General features: G+C 37.9%; 1 protein-coding gene across 4 annotated transcripts; it reads left to right on the top strand.

The window, feature by feature from the left end:
- Positions 1-5,004: 5,004 nt before the first annotated feature.
- LOC111254886 (DNA-directed RNA polymerase, mitochondrial-like) lies at positions 5,005-18,753 on the top strand. Of its 4 annotated transcripts, none has more exons than XM_086983750.1 (24): positions 5,005-5,139; positions 5,389-5,484; positions 6,055-6,222; positions 7,259-7,379; positions 7,597-7,646; positions 8,026-8,145; positions 8,363-8,466; positions 8,810-8,897; positions 9,199-9,378; positions 9,525-9,746; positions 10,148-10,342; positions 10,488-10,600; positions 10,977-11,049; positions 11,542-11,886; positions 12,452-12,667; positions 12,965-13,069; positions 14,895-15,031; positions 15,395-15,634; positions 15,811-15,994; positions 16,098-16,232; positions 16,365-16,516; positions 16,747-16,899; positions 17,241-17,457; positions 17,624-18,753. In XM_086983750.1, the coding sequence occupies exons 2-24, from the start codon at positions 5,416-5,418 to the stop codon at positions 17,861-17,863; spliced, it is 3,627 nt and encodes a 1,208-aa protein (XP_086839876.1). In that variant the 5' UTR covers positions 5,005-5,139; positions 5,389-5,415; the 3' UTR covers positions 17,864-18,753. The 4 variants fall into 4 exon arrangements, with proteins under 4 accessions (XP_086839876.1, XP_022671972.1, XP_086839889.1 ...); XM_086983755.1 differs by lacking the exon at positions 5,005-5,139 and adding an exon at positions 5,220-5,238; XM_022816237.2 differs by lacking the exon at positions 5,005-5,139 and having other exon boundaries at positions 5,199-5,479.
- Positions 18,754-18,786: the final 33 nt, after the last annotated feature.

Below are 18,786 nucleotides of genomic sequence, written 5' to 3' on the forward strand. Positions count from 1 at the left end.
GTGTGGGCTGAAAATGATCTAGCACGTATTTATCGACAATAATTGTTATCTTCGTCTTGCTTTATTTTTTATGCAGCTTCAAGGGTTTTTTTTTTACTAAAAGGGCATTAAATTAAAACTTCGATGAATTAAGGAAATAAAAAGAAATATTGTACAACACGGAATTTTCTATCAAAAAGTTACCATGTACGTCAAAATAAATTAAAAAAAAAACGCTTACATAAAATGATTCGGCGAGTATAATACGCCGAGCAATAACGTCCTTGAATGTATTGGCTTTTTAATTTTTGTACTTGATCAAAATCAAAGGGAATTAAAAATTCACTAAAAAGTAAAGCAACATTAAAAAAGGCATATTTGATGTCATCCTAACGAATGCTCTCGATTTGGGTCTGAGTGGCTATTTAGGCCTATTCTATAGCTTAACAGAACCAGGTCAGTTTTATACTGAAGAGGTTTCAGGCGTGCGAAAATTATAGTGCGAGGTCCGCGCTTCGTCGAAGGTTACAGACACGACACGAGCAAAAATGGACACCTTAACCACTTTCTTACAATGTCGTTCAGTTGTGCCTTAATTTTTGCATTTCCTATTTACGGTAAAACATTACGTTAGATTAACTCGTACCATTAGACATTGAAATAAGTTGAGTAGTTGGGAGCGAGCTTCTTTCTTCACTCGGTATGCTTTTCATCCGCGCGATTTATTACTTCGCCGGACGCCGGATTGAATCATTATCTTGTCTGGATACTTTTGAGTTTTTTGGGCATTCTAAAATAAGAAGTTTATTCAAAAAAATGCAGAGCTTATTATCGTTACTAAGGTATAAAAGTACTTATATTTATTTTATTATAATGAATTTTCAAATATCATACAGGCATGGCTTATGATTTCACTCTTCGGTGAAAAATCTAACTGGTTTCGTTAATACTGGCCTGACTAAAAAAGTACGCTCTTAAAAACAAAATGTTTACATTTGATTGCTAGATATATGTAGCCTGAGGACGAGCTAGTAAATTGCTAATATAACTGCTACGACGCCAAACCTATCACCGATAGTTCGGGAGGACGCTTACAAACTCTAAAATAGTCATCGCCCTCATTTCGAAAGGAATGATTTAACTCTGAAGTGTCGATCAAATTGCACGCCATATTTCTGTATGCTTTCACAACATTCTATGGCACTTCGATCACTGGCCAACTTCAGCAATTGTTCAGTGAGAATAAACATGCAGGGTTCTTCTGTAAATCAGATGTGGAAAATGCTGCTTGTTTATTTGTTGAATCAAAATTCTCCTTAAAAAATATGGTCAAGAAATTATGCTGTGGAGATTGTAGGATCACCGCGCTGGCCGACAAGATCCTTCGCTTACTTCATACCCTACACAAGTGTAAAGAAGTAAAAAGGCGGAGGATTAAAGTATGAAATTAACATAGGGAAATCATTGACTGTAACCTCAAAGCATGCAAGCAATATTTTTGAGTGAAACAAACGTGCTCTCGTTGACTTGGGCTATCAGAGTTCCGTTTGTCTGTTGGCCATGTATCCGGTATTTTTGATAAGGCCGCGGTTTGTACTACTATATAGCGCTATTAAATCGCACACCGTTCGATTTAATGGCGTTTAACGCCGATCGGTGTTAAAACGAACTACCATAAAGTTTCAAGTCTGGTAGTGCTTTAGACGGACAGTTTCCAGCACGACACGAAATGTGCCTACGCCCGGTATCGAGGTTAAAAGCGCATGTTTTTGTATTTATTAGCAAACATTACGGGTATGACACACTTCAATAGACAACGTCCCACGAACGAAATGGGATTTCCGAATAGGCTGTTCTATATGCTGGGAAGCATGCTCATTTTGGGTAAATTTACTTACGAGCATTCATCATTATCATTGAACTTTCGGATGATAGTGAAATATCAAATGGCCAAAGATGTAGAAACCAACAGCATTAGATGAGCATTTTATATCTTCACACTAATCCAATATTGCTGAATTCACTTCGACTACATACTATGTTCGTCTATTGCAAACGAATTTAGTTCGATGGGCATTGAAGTTAAATAACTTTTGAACCACTAGCCGACTACTACAAGACGAAATTCGATTTGTGAATATTCAAATGTTCTACTTTTGAATAAAAGCCGGTTGAGTTTACTCCAAGAAAGATGAGTTAGAAAGAAAGGAGTCTTTTTACTCTGAGGACCAACTGCCAACGGTCAAGCCTCAAAGGTTACAGCGCTGCGAAAATGAATTGAAGATTGATAAGGATGTTAGGCAAAAAGGTCTTCAGCGAAGGCGCGAATGGTACAAACGCTTTACAAACAGAGGATGGAGCGTTGAAAACTAACGAGGAAACAACCAGATGTTGGGACCCGGAAATCAAGAACGGATCGCCGTTATCGAAAACGCATTTCACCCATTCAGAGCAGGGAATCTAAGGGCTCTTTTGGCCAAAACTGGCATTTTACAAGTAACGTGTTACTGAAGACGCGGAAACTAAATAAAAAATTGAATCCTGAGAGTTGACTCCGGAGGAGTTGGAAATTTGTGCGTTGTATTCCACGCAAAATATGCGGAACAGTAGTCCGTAAAAAAGCCGCCTGGAGCTTACGGTGGTTATAAACAAAGCGTCGTTCAACATTAACCGCCAGCCGGACGTCGCTTCGAGAAGAAATCGAATTCGGTGGCAATGTCGAGTGAGTTCGAAGTAAACCTCAGGGGCATCTGCTAACGAGTAATTTTAAATGTTTAGTTAGACACTCGTCAAAAATTAAACAGTACATGCAGCTCGTTATCTCGACTCCTTCAAAATATTCATGGACCGTTGGAATGGCAATCGACAGTATGTTGCAGTTCGGTTACTTAATGACAGCGCCAGCCCTCATCGCCATGCCTCAGTAACTTGCTGGAATGAACAAAAGTATATCCAGCACTGGTTTCGACCCGTTTACTCTGTCGAATCAGTGTGATTACGGAGCCTTTCATGCTTCAAAAGGGGCATGTTATGGTTAAGTATACCCCATTACTGCTGTACTTCGGGAAATCATAGGTGGGTTATAGATGGGAACGCGAACATCGTATAATCATAGGCATGTGGCTGTCCAGAAATTGTTAGACCGTTGAAAAAAGTGTGTAAAAAATAAAGCATCCCTAACACATGTTAGGTCAAATCATCATTCTAGCCTGGCTAGTTCAAAAATCATTCAATTTCAAAATCTGCCGGATTCGCTAATAGCAGCCTAATATTTTGCAGTAATATCTACATATTAACCTATTGGAAAATGCACTGAGAAAGGTGTTCTGTAGCACAATCACCACTGACAACTGTGGTAGATCACACAGGTAAAATATCCAGGGACGATAAAATAAGTCGAATCTGTGACGGAAGCAATGGAGGGAGGTGGCGAAAAAAGGCGTATGGCGACGAAGAAAGGTACAAGGATAGCAATCTCTTGTCATTAATTATATATCTATGAATGTACGTTTTGGTAACACGTCAACGTCAACCACCTATATAATCTAAGTGTGTATCCGAAAATGTGCCGTTCGGATTGGCATGTACCTCATGGGAGTGTAATTTAATTCCAATGATTTCGAATACTGATGTTGCCCTAATTGATTTCGCACATTATTTGCGTTCCAGATACACACTACGCTACTCTATATATTAATTAACTACTCTATATATTAATATGCTATATAAATAGTTCCATTACAAACACACACACGCATATATATCTGTGTGTATGTATTTGTAATGGAATTATGAATATTCGAATTTACCCATGTTCTACCCGATTCTCATCGATATTATCAAAGAGCGGATTTCTTTAAACATACCCGTTAAATGGAGGGAACTAATCTACGACTTTGTTTCTGGATTTCTAATGACGTCAAGAAAAAATTCTCCTCAAGTTACTCTGTCGTAAATTACTGTAGACACTGTCCTAATTCGTGAAAAACGCCATAGCATTATTGATGCATCATCACGCGTCCTTACAGTAGCAGATTTATAAGTCATCATAAGTTGTAAGTTGTGCAAAGATCCATTTAGTGTAGGATAGGTCTGTGGAAAGAGTTGGCCAGCACTTTTCGTCTTTCAGGTTCTGTCAGCGAAAGGACCAGTCGGCTGTCACCCCGTCAACGTCGCTCTAAAACAACTACATGACTATCATGCTATCAAACTGAGGTTCATCTTAGCAGCAGCTGTATTGATCAAGCTAGAAAATATAGAACGGATAAAATAATAAATAAATATTAAGGATAAAAGAAAATCAGAGGAAGTAGAGCACACATGCAACATAATATAGCAAACAAAAAAAAAGCAGGCGAGCAAAGGATACGTTGCATGTATAACAGACCTTCTTATGTTCTGAATATTGCAATATTTAACGCGTGTTTGCGAAGATTTACATTGTCGTAACGAATCATCCGCACACGCATATTTTCCATAAATTTATACAAAAAAAAAATGCGTATTTAAAAATATAAGATGGATCAATAAATACTAATTACCGAAGTTTAAATAGCATGGCTAGAAAAAGCTGGACAGATAGATAACTCATACATAAATCAACAAAAATAGCTTTTCAACGAATTTTAATCATTAATTGTATAAAAACTTAATAAATTCGATCAAATGAGAAATATATGTTTTTTGTTTTTACATGTTTTCTTGACGGCAAACAAGCAACACACTCCTAATCTAGGCTGTTAACTTTATCGAATAAATGACCAAAAAACTGTCCATAGCACTACAAAGCAAACCTAGGACTCTCTGCCGGTTTCAGACCGTCCATTTGTAACAAACACTCAGTCCTGGTCAAAGGATCCCTAAGCTTCCGAAGCCAGATAGTTCTGAGCCGAATGTCTGTATCAGTTGCCCGCCAAAACGTGCAAAACATGTACCTAGTGTGGCTGTCATCAGCTGTAGGATCCTAATATTTAAGAAAAACAAGTTTGTTGTACCAACTTCACCGGTGCCAATTTAATGACCTATTTGGCGCAGACGAATTGCTTTAGATGCTCTATATACATATAAAAGAAGTACAGAGATTTATTTTCCAAAAAAAGGTGTACTGCACCCATTTCCTACGGACAACGATAGCAATTCGTGTCAGACCCAGCAGTCGCGGTACTTATTTCAGGATTATTAAATGCGTTCATTGTGAGTTTTAGCGGATAGTTGTTGGTGCTTGGAATTAGTTGTTTGTAAATTTTAACGAGAATCGAAGTGCGCGGGTTGATGTTTCTCTAAAGTTTGAACTTTTAGTGCTGGAACAATAATCATTTTATGATGAGAAGTTCTGTTTAATGTTTCTGCTAAATTTATCTAATGCAACTAATCGTTCGTTCGTTGGTTTGTTTCATAATTTTTATGTAGCAGTGGGGTACACGGAACAAATGCCACATGGACACAGCTTGTATAAGGACCATCAAAGAAACCAATGACGTAGTCTCAAAAATCGGCAAAAGTCAGGCATGCTAATTATACACGCTATATACAGATCTGGACCTCATCCATAGTGAGATGATATATCTCAAACGAATTATTCAGCCTAACTTCTAGAAGCAATAGTTTAAAAGCGAGAGAATGTTTTTTCTAGGATTATACCTCGATCGAGATGCTTCTATTGCATTATACGTTTTGTAACTCCTATTTTAAGCATATTAATAGCTAAAACAACAGCTACAAATCAAATATATAAATACTTTGATGTTTTTTTCACTGATGATAAACTTTAGATCTGGTGTACCAGCCAAATATGTGCTTGTTAGAAACTAAATATGTGCTAATGAACGTCCGCACTCAAAAGTTTAACGAAGCACTTATGAGGAGTTTGTGAAGAAAGAACTAAACTCGATTAATTATCGATGAAATATACGAGATCGTCGAAGTTCAATCATGCTCTCATAGCAAGCAGAGTAATCATACTTCAGTATGATCATGCATAATGTCTATTTCTAACTGACGATACGTTAGTTTCCTGGAAATAGGTAGAGTTCGATTTTTCTGAGTATTCGTTTTTTTCTGTTTGTACGCTTGTAGCCAATGTATCGCGTGTGTGCTTCCGTGTGTCGATCGCCGGGCCGCTTATATTTAATTGACGCTCGGAGTGGTCTCCATCAAAACGTAAAAGCCTCTGTCCAAGGGATGACATCACAAAAGAAACTTTACGGCCGATCCCATGACGATCATCATGACCTCACTACCTCGGTTGGTCATCTACATTCTACTTTTTTCAGTTATTTCTCGTTAATGATTGAACATATTTTAAATCTTTGAATGCTTACTAGTTATTCGTCTTTTTATAAAGGGTCGTCAGCGAAGATTGTCAGCAGGAAGTTTAAAGAAAACGAAGTGTTTTTTCGTAAGAACTCTGCAGTTTGTGCCTCGTTTGTTGGGCGTTACTATTTCAAACTCTAATGTCATATTTTATGGCAGTTAACCATCTTTAACACTACTGCTACCATATTGCTCCTAACGAAAGGCCGACCGTCCTCATTACCTACAAGATTAGAGACCCCTCCCTTAATTAAATCTTAACCTAAATTTTTAATTGATACATTTGGTCACGATTCTTGGGTGCGGCTGTTTAAATATACCACCTGCTGTCTTCTACTTGTAACGCGCCGTTGGTTTTCAGGCTGGCAGGAACCTTCAGTGATCGACATAAGCATACTCAATATTATTTCCTAGGTTCCCAAGAATGCTAAAGCAAATTTGGCAGCCGTTATCGACTCATTCGAGGGCTAATGCTTTTAATTGATCATTCTACTTTTCTGGAATCAAAGTTGAGCAATTAGCTGCCTTTATATTCACCTGTACCGCGCGTATGAGCTATCGTTATTTGAAAAGTAACCGACATCTTCCGTGTAAATATTATATTTCGTTTTAAAGACGCAGTCGTGCTTCGGTTAGTAGATAATAGCGTCGACGGTTTGGCCCTTTAAGCAGACATTTGAAATAGCGGTGCCATCTTTACATTAAGCTTGCAATAACTACATCAATAATTTAACATAAGCACAACTACCAGGTACGATTGGTTTACTTGTTTACGTACTGATCTCGCGTATGCCTTTGTTTTTCTTCTAGGTTTTCCAATATAGCATAGTGATTATCTGTTGCGCCAATACGCATGAAGTAGTTTTAGTTAGTTACTGCAAGTATAGACCTCCTCGAAGTACTCGTTTTACAAGCTTTGCAAAAGTGAGCTGTGTTTTCATATGTGATATTTTGTATCTATGCAAAGGAAGCGCATCAGACTAATACACTGAGAGAATTCGGACTTAGTAAATCGACGCGTCCTACTGAAAGTACAGTCGTCGCTTCACTACAGCTCGCTGGGGTTACAGTTCGAGAGTTACATAATGGTATGTTTTGTAAGGAGGACTATTGAAAATTAAACACAATTCGAGCTAAAACATGGTTTTGATAACAGACACGGATGCTGTTGAAAGCATGTGCATGGGACATAATGTATTACAATTGAATATCCTTTGCGGAATCATATTTTCTATGTTGCGACTACGACATTTAAACAGGCTTAATAATTATAAGCTGGAAGACACGCTTGCTGTTGAGTTTCAGACATTATTGACAATGGAACTACAGCCTCAGTCAACGCTTCGTCGGCTAAGGTATTTCCTCTTCGGCATTATCAGAACATAGCAGATATTCAAACAAGAGTATGGCATTGAATTGGATGAACCGATGAAGGCAGGAACTTGTTCTTGATTGTATAGCTGGCATATGTACATAAACATTAGCACCCAATGGCGACGTTCACTGCCTGATATATCTACCCAACAGCATTTTATTATATAATTAGTTCGAGCTTAAAAAGAGGCATCAAATGTCAGATCCTTTTATATAAATAATTACAATTGTTCTAGAATTAGAATTCTGTAGACGTCAAATAATTTAAAGCCTCGTTTAAAAGGGCGTATGTTTTATAGTAGAAGATATAATACTAAACAAAGATAAAGATGTTTTAGAAGGTTTTGGCTGAACTTTTAGGTGAGAATAGACCCAGCGACTAAACTTGATAGCAAGGTAAATCATACTTTGAAAGAAGGACGAAGACCCATAAGCGGCGCTGCAGTCCGCCGCTCTCGGATATTACAAGATCAGGAAACGGTGAGATTTAATGTATTGTCAATGATCAGTTGCCATTGGCTGGCGTGTATCTAGAATTTCAAAAATTATTCTAGCGCGCATAAACCAGAGGATTGTATTTCTAAGTTCCGTAATTGAAGTTTGAAATTTGGATGACAAATTGATGTCTTTTTAAAGGTAGATATGGTGATGCATCTTCTAAACGAAATTCATATTTCTACGATTCTACGAGTTTCAGGTGTTGATGGCACTGAAAAGCTTCATAGAGGTATCGGTACTTTGTGGCGAATTGACGCAGGCCATCATCGCATTGCGATACTATCAGAAGAAGCTCTCACTTAAGTTTGTAGATACAAATACTGTAAACTGTAGATAAGGTTGTATTGCATAAGTACTATATTATTCCTAGATTCCACCTAAGTATTCCTGAAAAAAAAAGGCTACTTTATAAAGTAAACACAATAAACAGCATATTTTTTGTTGACGTGTACCCATTTTCATCAGGTCACACGTAGCTGTCAATATAATGGACAATTCCTTTAATAATAAGAAATCTCTATAGAATAGATTTCTTATTCTTAAAAGAATTATGTATCAAATGATTAAGTTCTATGGTACATTCACAACACAAATGACTTTGCAATATCAATGATGAGTTTATGCACGTTTCTGTTGTACTTTTCAGATGTGGAAACGACATTATTAAATCGGTACCGACATGGATTTACAATTCACTTCTATGGGGATACATTAACAAGCGAGACCTCCTTGGGGTACGTTGTTTTTCTTGGCAGTCTTCTGTAGAAGTGCCTGCTTTCATGTAGGTTACCTACGTGTTCGCTCGCTAATTACTTTGGTGGCGTGATTACACATTACATATTATATACTGCTATTGGTAAAAAGTTGAAGGGTAACAAAGAAGGTATACCAATAGGATTATTCTCGGCTATTTCGGCTTCCCCACACCCGAACGCGCCATCTGCAGGAGATCGTGATTATCACTGCAGCGTGCCAAAGGCTACCTGCCTAATTCTTCGTTTAAATCTTTGTTTGCTGTAACTCTCTCCATGACAGGTCATGATGGTGAAAAAGTTAATGGCAGAAAATCGTGTTGCGTTTGATGTGACAAACTGTTTCGATTTATTCGCGGTCAAGATAGACCGGGATCCAAAACTGTCTTCCAGGTTGATCAGCGCTATATTCGGAAACGAAATCACGTTTAAACAGCGATGTCAAGAGCTTGTGATTGACAAGGTATGTCTGAAGGATTGTAGAGCGTGACCCTCGATCAACGTTTTAAGGCCATGTTAACTTTGAAGTTTGTCTCGCACAGAGCTTTTCGCTACAAAACAAAATTAAAGCTAGTCTGTTTTACCAGTTTGTGCATAAATTCATTTCAGATTCAGTCTGAAAATATCATGAGGATCATTCGGAAGGTAAAACCAGATTCCCGGGCACCAGTGCAAACTTATCTGGAGCAATACAAATGCGGTCCTCAGAAAGATCTGAAATCAAACAAGGTCTCTGAATCTAGTCCCGAACAAGATAAAATTATACCATTGAACCTACTTTTTGAGGGAGCTGGAGAGCAATGGAGCCGCGAACTAAGAGGAATCGTTAAGGTAGAGCTGTTGACAAGTTTCTCTATAAACTTCACTGAAAATGAGTATCCCAATATGTTAATTTAGAAGGAACTCCAGTCAGATTCACAATATTCAAGAAGGTTATGGCATGGAACAACTATATACAGTTCTGGAAAGGACTTTCAAGTTCATGTTGTGAGATTGTCACTGCTCTTTAGGCACTTCAGGCCTTAGGCGCGGTATTAAAAAATCTATTCGTTGGAACTGTAGTATTGTTATGTTCCATACATAGCTAGGAATTTAGTAGATGAATTAATGTAGCGACAATCAAAAATTTTTAGTTCTTTTTAAATCAGACAGACTTTCAGATCGTCATTTCATTACATTCATGCACACTGTGTTTATTCGGCATATTAGTTGATACTATTTTAATATTTTAGGTGAAGTCAATAACCGCAGTTAGGGAACCGACGCCGTATGTGAAATTCCTGCGTCTGCAAGTACAGGCTCTTGAAAAAGAATGGGCCGACGATCTTCGTTTCTTTCTGAATAAAGAGTTGCGGAAGTTACAAAGCCATCAACAAGTTAATTCTGGGATGACTTTACACCCTTACCTAAGCGTACTCGACCTTAAGGTTAGCTTAAGACTTCACCTAATACTATCAGAATTATGAACGTTCGCTCGCTTTTTCGATGTTCAGGCACACAAAAAAAATTCTTTTGAGAATTTCCATGAATAACTGTAATCAATTTGTTTCATTTTTATAACATCGATGATAGGCAGTCGTCGCCCTATTGCTACACGAGATACGATCGATTGCCCTCTCAGCAGACACATGTAACCTCGCTATAAACCAGCGTTGCGAAATGTTTGGTCAACAAATAAATGACATGTAAGTGTCCTACCCAGTTTACAGCGACATAGGATAAATTTGTCGAAGCTTTGTGTTTTCTGAGGTGAAGGGAACCAAAATAAATTATCACTATCACATTCGTAGCATGCTAGAATGGCAGAGCCTCGCGGTGTACGTACAAAGGGTTACATGAGAGTAGGTAAATTATAAAGTCCACCTTGTATAAGTCTGCATCACCTGCTTAATCCTTGCACTAAATTTCAAGACAGAGTAATGCCAGCTTTCACAATTATGATTAATGAAATAGTAGGAATCGTCTATTCTTCAGGGAAGGATTGCGTCAAAGATCGGACACGTTATGTTTACAAAACCTGCTAGTCATCGCTGTTTGTTTTTATTGCTCGATTGCTTATAGGTATGCCACATGTGCGAAAACGAGGCTTGGGGTTACCCCTAAATTGAAGGCAATCTACAACGATTATCTGAAGGTAGAGAAACATATCAAAATCAATTTAAAATGCCAGAAATAACTGATTGCGTGCTTTAGGATACACATAATAATGACGTTGCCTGCTACCATTCTGCTGGACCAAGCTTAGCCTATCTACATGCGATCTGTCTTTGAAATTGGGTCTTATACCTCGGAATATAAATGAGCAAAAGATAAGTCAACAATGCAGCTAACAAAACAACTCATATATTGTTATTATGCAAACGGTATGAATAAACTCTTTTCGGTGATTTCATTCATCATAATATTCAAACAGCGTTACGTAAGCGGCATTAGTCCGAATAATAGTCCGACAGAAACCTGGTCTTAAGCTTGAAGTGCTGTATCAGCTCTGAGAACTTTCCTAAAACAACAAAAACCTGCAAATATCACCTTTCTTCTGTTTAACACGAAATAAGTAAAATCACGTATAAGGAAAACCGGATTAATAATAACATCTTATTATTTGAATTCTTAAATCTCGTTTTAGATCTATAATTTGCGGTCAACGCGTCCCGAACGTGAGCTTTGGGAAGATTTACTTACTCAGCATTCGTTGTGGGGCCCCACTCTCGAAGAGTTAAGTCCGGTTCCGTGGCCGAAGTCGGTTATTACTGGGGTGGGCCGTTTCCTTTACCAGGCAATCCGCAACCTTCAACTAGACATCGATATTTTAAAAAGTGATAACAGGTCAGGTGTACTGGTCAATGCTATTTATGTCGTGTTTAAAAAGAATGGCTCTTCTTTTTGTAAAAGAGAAGAATGGAAACCCCATCCTATGCTCGCCAAACTATACCGTGAAGCTCAGCTAGAAGATCTTCGTTTCGACATCAAGGCAAGAATTTCGTAAATATGTGCATTTTTTCTCTATTCGTTCGTCATTTTGACATATCCTTGAAGCACTAAGAAATGGTGCCAAGGCCTGTCAAAAAAAGGGTAACTGATAGCTAGAGAAGGTTTTTGGCCCGATATTAAGTTGAAAACATTATACAAATATAGTTACGAATACTGTATTAAATTAAACTAAATGTATGTCATACATACCTTGTTGAGCTATAAATACTTTGGCTGATAGCATAATGTATATAAAAAAATAAACTAGAATTTCTTTGGATTATAGTGGATATACTTCCTAGTATAGCAAATAGAGTTTTACTGGATTACACTATCATTGCCACCATTATCGCGGGACCTAATGCGAAATTAAAACCAGATAAAGCTATGCTCTCCTCCATGAAAGCGCGTCCAAACCGTTAAGATAATCTAAGGCAGTGGGCTTTCAGTTATTGTCGATATTGTTGCATATGACGGTTCGTCCTTACTGATACCGTTGAAACGATATTCTCAGGCTCTCATTAGTTAATTATGCAATCTTATAAACGCAGTTTACTTTATTGCAGACAGTCCCAATGTTGAGTCCTCCGAAACCGTGGCATAATCGAGAGGATTCGCCTTTCCTTGTGTCTCAAGTAACTATGATTCGAGCTCCCAACGAAAGAGCTTTTCAGAAAGACAAGTCGATACGCGGAGATTTCTATCTGGCGTTTGACGCACTCAATGCTCTCTCCAGATGCCCTTGGATCATCAATAAGCCCATATTGCAATTAATTACTAAGGTAACCCTTTTTTGTCGACAAGAAATGGTTAGCCTATATTTACTAATTGAATAATTCGGCTAGTACTGACCACAAGCAGATAGCTTATACACATTGGTTAATTTGTGAATGTGCGAATAATAGAAAGGTATTTAGAAAATAATGTACACTAATCGAATTACTTGTAATGGATTCTTTAAAGATATGTGTTATACAGAGTTTCCAAATACGTACTTGTTATGCTTTAATTGATCAGACATCATTTCCCAAATCAAATTTTAAATAAAAGTAGAGGATTATGGTAATTTATTTTTTTAGGTGTTTTTGAACAATGGTGATCCTAAATTGGGTATTCCACAACCATCAGGTGTCCTTCCGATATCACAGCCGCTCAACTCGGAACCAAAGAGTGAAGAGCATAAAGTACGTAAGATTATGAAACAGGCGTCAATGAAATCGCTATCAACACTGATTGACTAATTTGATCATTAGCATATGCCTCGTAAGGGACGATGACGTATTAAATGTTCGAGTTTTTTCGCCTGGTATTGCCATTAAACATTACTTAAGATGCCTGACTGCTTCCACTACAAAATGAAGCCTATGTATACCGGTTTTCAAGCCTGAACCAAGTCTAATAGTGGACGAACAACTTATTACTGCACCATCACGGGGACAAGCCGACATTATCTGAACCTTTTTATTTCGATATTTGTGGTAGATAGTTTTACTGCTTCACCCCGTTGCTCCTTGTTCTAGGCTGAGCCGTTTTCTATCTCTCTGTCGAACCTTCTCGAAATTCATCGCACCATGGATGACACACGGTGGCGTATAGGGTGCACATGTCTAAAAAATAGGATGAAGAATTGACCGTTCCCCCACACTATATATTATGTATTTTAGAAAAATACACTAAATATTTCAGCCCCCTATTAATCGGCTGACGAGATGGCATCCAAAAAAAGAGAACGCCATTCCCAGACGTAGGGGCACCTGGCCCCAGTAGGGCTCTCTAGTTGGTTTATCGGGTAGCGGCATCATTATTGGCGTCCTTCGTCTCCTTGCCATTAGAGGCTTCCTTAATTTTAACAGACTTGATGAGACTGACGAAAACGGTGACGGCGTATGTTGCGTACGGCGAAACGACCAAGAGGAGGGAAGGCCTCGACACACATAGTGTCTGGGGGCTCGAGGTCGATCATAGCGGCATCACTCAACTTAATAAACTCCACAGTATCCTAGAGCTTCATCTTATTTTGTCCAGTGGGACCATGAAACGCCCCAAGTCATTTCGCAAGAAAATCTAAATTTATGGAAGAAATTATGATATGTAACCCAGATAATACAGATATGTAACCAGATCACTGTATGAGAAGTACTGCCTCGGTTGAAAAAATGAAGACCTGTGTACGTAAAGGAAAACTTTTGTCTCGCTCTGAAAATAAGATGATTCTGAAAAAAAGAACAGATTGTAATAAGCTGAATAATAAATATTTCAATTAATTATTCTTGATAGATTTTCAGGTGTAAAGTAGAATTAGTAGAAAATTTCTATGGTTGCACAGGTTTGAGAATATTTGTACAAAGCTAAGATCCTGGCCTTTTCTTTGGATAAATCTTAACTTTTTGAGTCTCAAATGAGTCTCAATACCTTAAGACGGGATAATAACGTAACATTTCTTCGCACAATCGAGTCTTAAGCAGGACTCAAAAGATAGTTAATATATATATATATATTAACTAGGTTGTTTGTGGACATCATAATAAGTACTCGACCGTTAAGTATAACGTACCCTTGGTACTAACGACAAGGTGATAATGCATGTTTTTGAAGGTATCCAGTATTTGCAATCGATAAAGGCCACTGCAGCAAAAGCTGTTCTCGCTTAAAAATTAAAAAAAAAATTCTTATTATTGTTGCCTCCTACTTTCAATCATAAAATAAAATGTTGTCAGAGAAAAAAGTAGATCAATTTCGTAATGTCTACATGCGTGTCCTCACTTTCGTTATCGAGGCTGTATTTCTTGTACAATCGCATATTTTGCATAAAAATATTATCTGGCAGATTTTTTTTGGGGACCTATAGGTGTTGAATAAATATAGGCATCTATTGGCCCTTTAAAAAAAATATTTACGTTCACTGAATTCTGTCGGGGCTTCAAAAGGTCGACCTCAACTTTTAAAACATATAATTTATTGTGGAATTATATAAATATAGATACGCGCTTGTTTATTTTCTTATTCCAGGCCACGAAAGAGCTCGCAACTTACCACCGGAAATGTGCGGAAGCGTACTCGCTATGGTGTGACATGCTTTACAAATTGTCGATTGCTAACCATTTCAAAGATACTACCTTCTGGTTTCCGTACAATTTAGATTTCAGGTGATACTATCCTGCACGAAGTTACGATGAATGAACTTAACATTTAGATGAACAATACCGTTAAGAATCTAATGCAATTCGAGCTATTTTTAGTTTGATGACTCTGTTGTTAAAGTTACTATGTTGAGGTCCTTGCGAAAGTATTATTTTACGTGATACTGGAATTAAGATCAGATTGGGTAAACACTGACATATAGAGTGTCGGGCACGACGTTGAGGTTGGAAAAAACTGAGATGAATCATACGGAATGGCGGAAAAGTGCAATGGACAACAAACAGTAAACATTTCTCACGATGGTCAACTGCGGAAGTTATGATTTGGTATTAAAATAGAGTTGATCTTATGCGTGGCGATTTCAACAGAGGTCGAGCGTATCCATGCTCATCGTACTTCAATCACATTGGCAATGACGTAATGCGTGGATGCTTGATGTTTGCTGAGGGAAAACCTCTTGGACCGAATGGATTAAATTGGCTCAAGTTGCATCTGATTAACCTGACTGGATTTTTGAAGGATCGGTCAATTTCTAAGAAACTCAAGCACGTAAATGAAATTATAGATGATATATTGGACTCAGCTGATTATCCGTTTACCGGCAAAAGGTATGTACCTAGTTGAGTTCTTAATGGAACTTCTGTAAGATCCAATGCAGTATACAAACCGGTTAAAAAGACAGGGCTTGGTATCTCCTGAGGCAAAAAACTATTTTTCTTGAAAGTATCATAGGATTGTAAGCACTAGTTGTACATTGCTTTTTCCAATGTGTATTGTTTCAAAGGTGGTGGCAAACTTCAGACGAACCGTGGCAAACGTTAGCTGCCTGCAAAGAAGTGGCCAACGCTCTACGCTGCGACAAAGGCCCCTCTGAGTACGTATGCCACTTTCCCGTTCATCAGGATGGCAGTTGTAATGGTCTACAGCATTACGCCGCTCTGGGAAGGGATCTTCAAGGCGCAGAGCAGGTTAGTGTAGAATGTATATGCAACAGAGCAACATCTGAACATATCAATGTGAGGCAAGTTCCAGTCTATGACAAGCCTCGGATAACTGAACCTCTTCTCCTAGGTGAATCTCAGGCCTATGGATCTTCCTCAGGATGTATACAGCGGAATTGCTGAGGTTGTTGAACAGGAAAGAATGCGTGATGCTGAGGACGGAGTGTTTATAGCTCGGATTCTTGAGGGGTACATCAAAAGAAAGGTACAGATAGGTTATAAGTCATATGTGTTCGACCTGGCACAGCTGGATTACATTTATGGCTTCATACCCATCACTTTACACCTTGTGAAATGCTAAGAGTATTTTTCTAGTCACATTAGCACGATTTGATAGGTGGTTAAACAAACGGTGATGACTGTTGTATACGGCGTAACTCGGTATGGTTCTGAACAACAAATACTGCGACAGCTGCAAGACCTGGCTGATTTCCCACAGCAATACGTCCATGCTGCAGCTTCATATCTTGCCCAAAAAGTTCTTTTCAGGTTTGTATCTGTTTTTTAATATTAAAGGGTCCTCCGATGAAAAAATTAACTAATGCGCCGGATCTACGTAGGTATGCACGTTTGTATTATGTAACATTAATCATCTGTGGATGGTATAGGTTAGCAGACGCCCACTGATAATAATTTTTTGTTAAATGTAGGATTATTTGTGCTCGATAGTTTTTCTTTTTCCATAACTTTTTGCTATATTTTCCTTCACTATAAAATAGTCTTCGTGAAAAGTTCACTGCGACTAGACAAATCCAGGACTGGTTAGCTAACTGTGCGAAGTTAGTGGGCAAAATCAGAGGCCAGCCGATCGACTGGATAACACCTCTCGGACTGCCCGTTGTACAGCCCTATTTTCTACCTGTCAAGAAAAGGTACGTATTTCCCATAGTTGTAAGACTGATTATGGTCTCTGAAAACTGGAACAAACCCTCCAAATCATGTATAACAGCTTCGAACGCGCTGCTTATAATTTTTGACGCAACTTGTTACTGTTAATGAACTATGTTTTTTGTACGCCACAGTGCTAAAAAAATATTCTTGATAGGCAAAAGATCATCTCGTTTAGCAACCCTATAGGTTATTTTATGTTTCAAACATGGAAAGCGAACTCGGCTGATATAGTCCATTTTAATGCGCGCATTGCATCTTATTTTCGCATTATTTTAGGTTTAGAATTTTCTACCGCTTTGCATGAATATTATCCTTTTTACAGGTCGCCAGTATCGTTTGGGGAAAATCTTTACAAAAACTATGTCGACTTTTGGGATCACAGCAGCAAACCCAATGTAAAGAAGCAGAGAAATGCCTTCCCGCCTAATTTCATTCACAGTATAGATTCGAGTCATATGATGTTGACAGCAATTCATTCACAGGCAGCCGGCATCAGTTTTGCGTCCGTTCACGATTGTTTCTGGACGCATCCGTCTACGGTGAGCGTATTCTACGTCTGTTCGCTTCCTGTGCCGTAATTACGGCTCGCCAATTAGTGTTTAGCACCATAATCGATATCATCATGCCCGAAGTATGCAAAATGATGTACATCACCGTCCGTTACGCCAACGATTTACTCTAATTTTATATTTTTTCTTTCTACAGGTAGAGACTATGAATCGGCTTTGCCGTGAACAGTTTGTAGCTCTTCATTCAGAACCGATCCTGGAAAATTTGTCGGAATATTTTGTGCAGCGATTTGGCTTTCTTGACTCTGAGGTTACTGGAGATGACTCTCGTTCAGATATTGTCAAGAAAAAGTTTAATGAAGCGTTAAGGAAGGTTCCTCCAAGGGGTGAATTTAACCTTAAAGAGGTCCTTGATTCGGTGTACTTTTTCAGCTAGTGTTATTGACCTAATATTACCAAACCTTTTTTGCGTATAGACTAAATATTTTGTGGGATTATATTCATTTACTATCAAATTCGTTTAGCAAAATGGCCCTTTGTGTAAGAGAGATAAAAATGAGGTTCTTTAAATACGTATCTTAAATTTTAACTAGGTAAAATTTGAGATACGTATTTTATTTAATTAACGTTCATTTATTAAGCAGCTCTGGGGTCGTGATGCGTAATACATGAAAATTTCGTGTTCAATTTAGGATGCTTGAACTATATATATATATTTCCAGTCACTTAAAGAAACATCCCGATACGTGGAGATGTCTTCGACCAAATTGTTGTAGAAGGACAACACGTGCTCAGTGGACCTCGTCGTCGGCCAAATGGTCAATTTTAATTGTAAAATTATATTCTGTGTATCCTTTGGCAAGAATTTTTGGAGTGTATTTGTTCCAGTTTTAATGCCTTATTATTAGCATATGCATAATAAAGAAACTGGTATGCAAGTGTATGTACAAATTGCGCGTTACCAATTTTTGTAAATAGTGTCCAGTAATAGTAATATATATTGCACACATACAAAATTATCAACACGTATGAGCTCTCATGTGTGATTATTTAGAGCAATGTAATTGAAGAGAAGTATTCGATACTTATGGAATTTCACATGATGATAGCATGGTATTGATGGTGGCGTAGTGGACACAAACTTGTCATAGTCGTACGAAATATACCAGTTCTAAACCGACCTTATTCATCAGAAGTGTTCGATCTTTAAGGGATGAATATTTTAGACACGTACGTAAGTAAATATTTACCAAATTCTCAATTATTCGTAATTAATAAATGTTCATTACAGAAGTTGCTGAACGAAACTATAAAAAGCTGCTTCAATTTTGCTTTTTTATTATATACTCCGGCAATACT

Source organism: Varroa destructor, unplaced genomic scaffold (assembly GCF_002443255.2).
Source record: "Varroa destructor unplaced genomic scaffold, Vdes_3.0 BEIS01000001.1, whole genome shotgun sequence".
Taxonomy (NCBI): Eukaryota; Metazoa; Arthropoda; class Arachnida; order Mesostigmata; family Varroidae; genus Varroa; species Varroa destructor.

Excerpts from the sequence above, each read along its gene's own strand:
- LOC111254886 (XM_086983750.1), top strand. The coding sequence starts at position 5,416 with ATGGACACAGCTTGTATAAGGACCATCAAAGAAACCAATGACGTAGTC. Across the intron at positions 8,898-9,198 it reads ACAAGCGAGACCTCCTTGGG|GTCATGATGGTGAAAAAGTT; the intron begins GTACGTTGTTTT and ends TCTCCATGACAG. Across the intron at positions 17,458-17,623 it reads TCTGGACGCATCCGTCTACG|GTAGAGACTATGAATCGGCT; the intron begins GTGAGCGTATTC and ends TTCTTTCTACAG.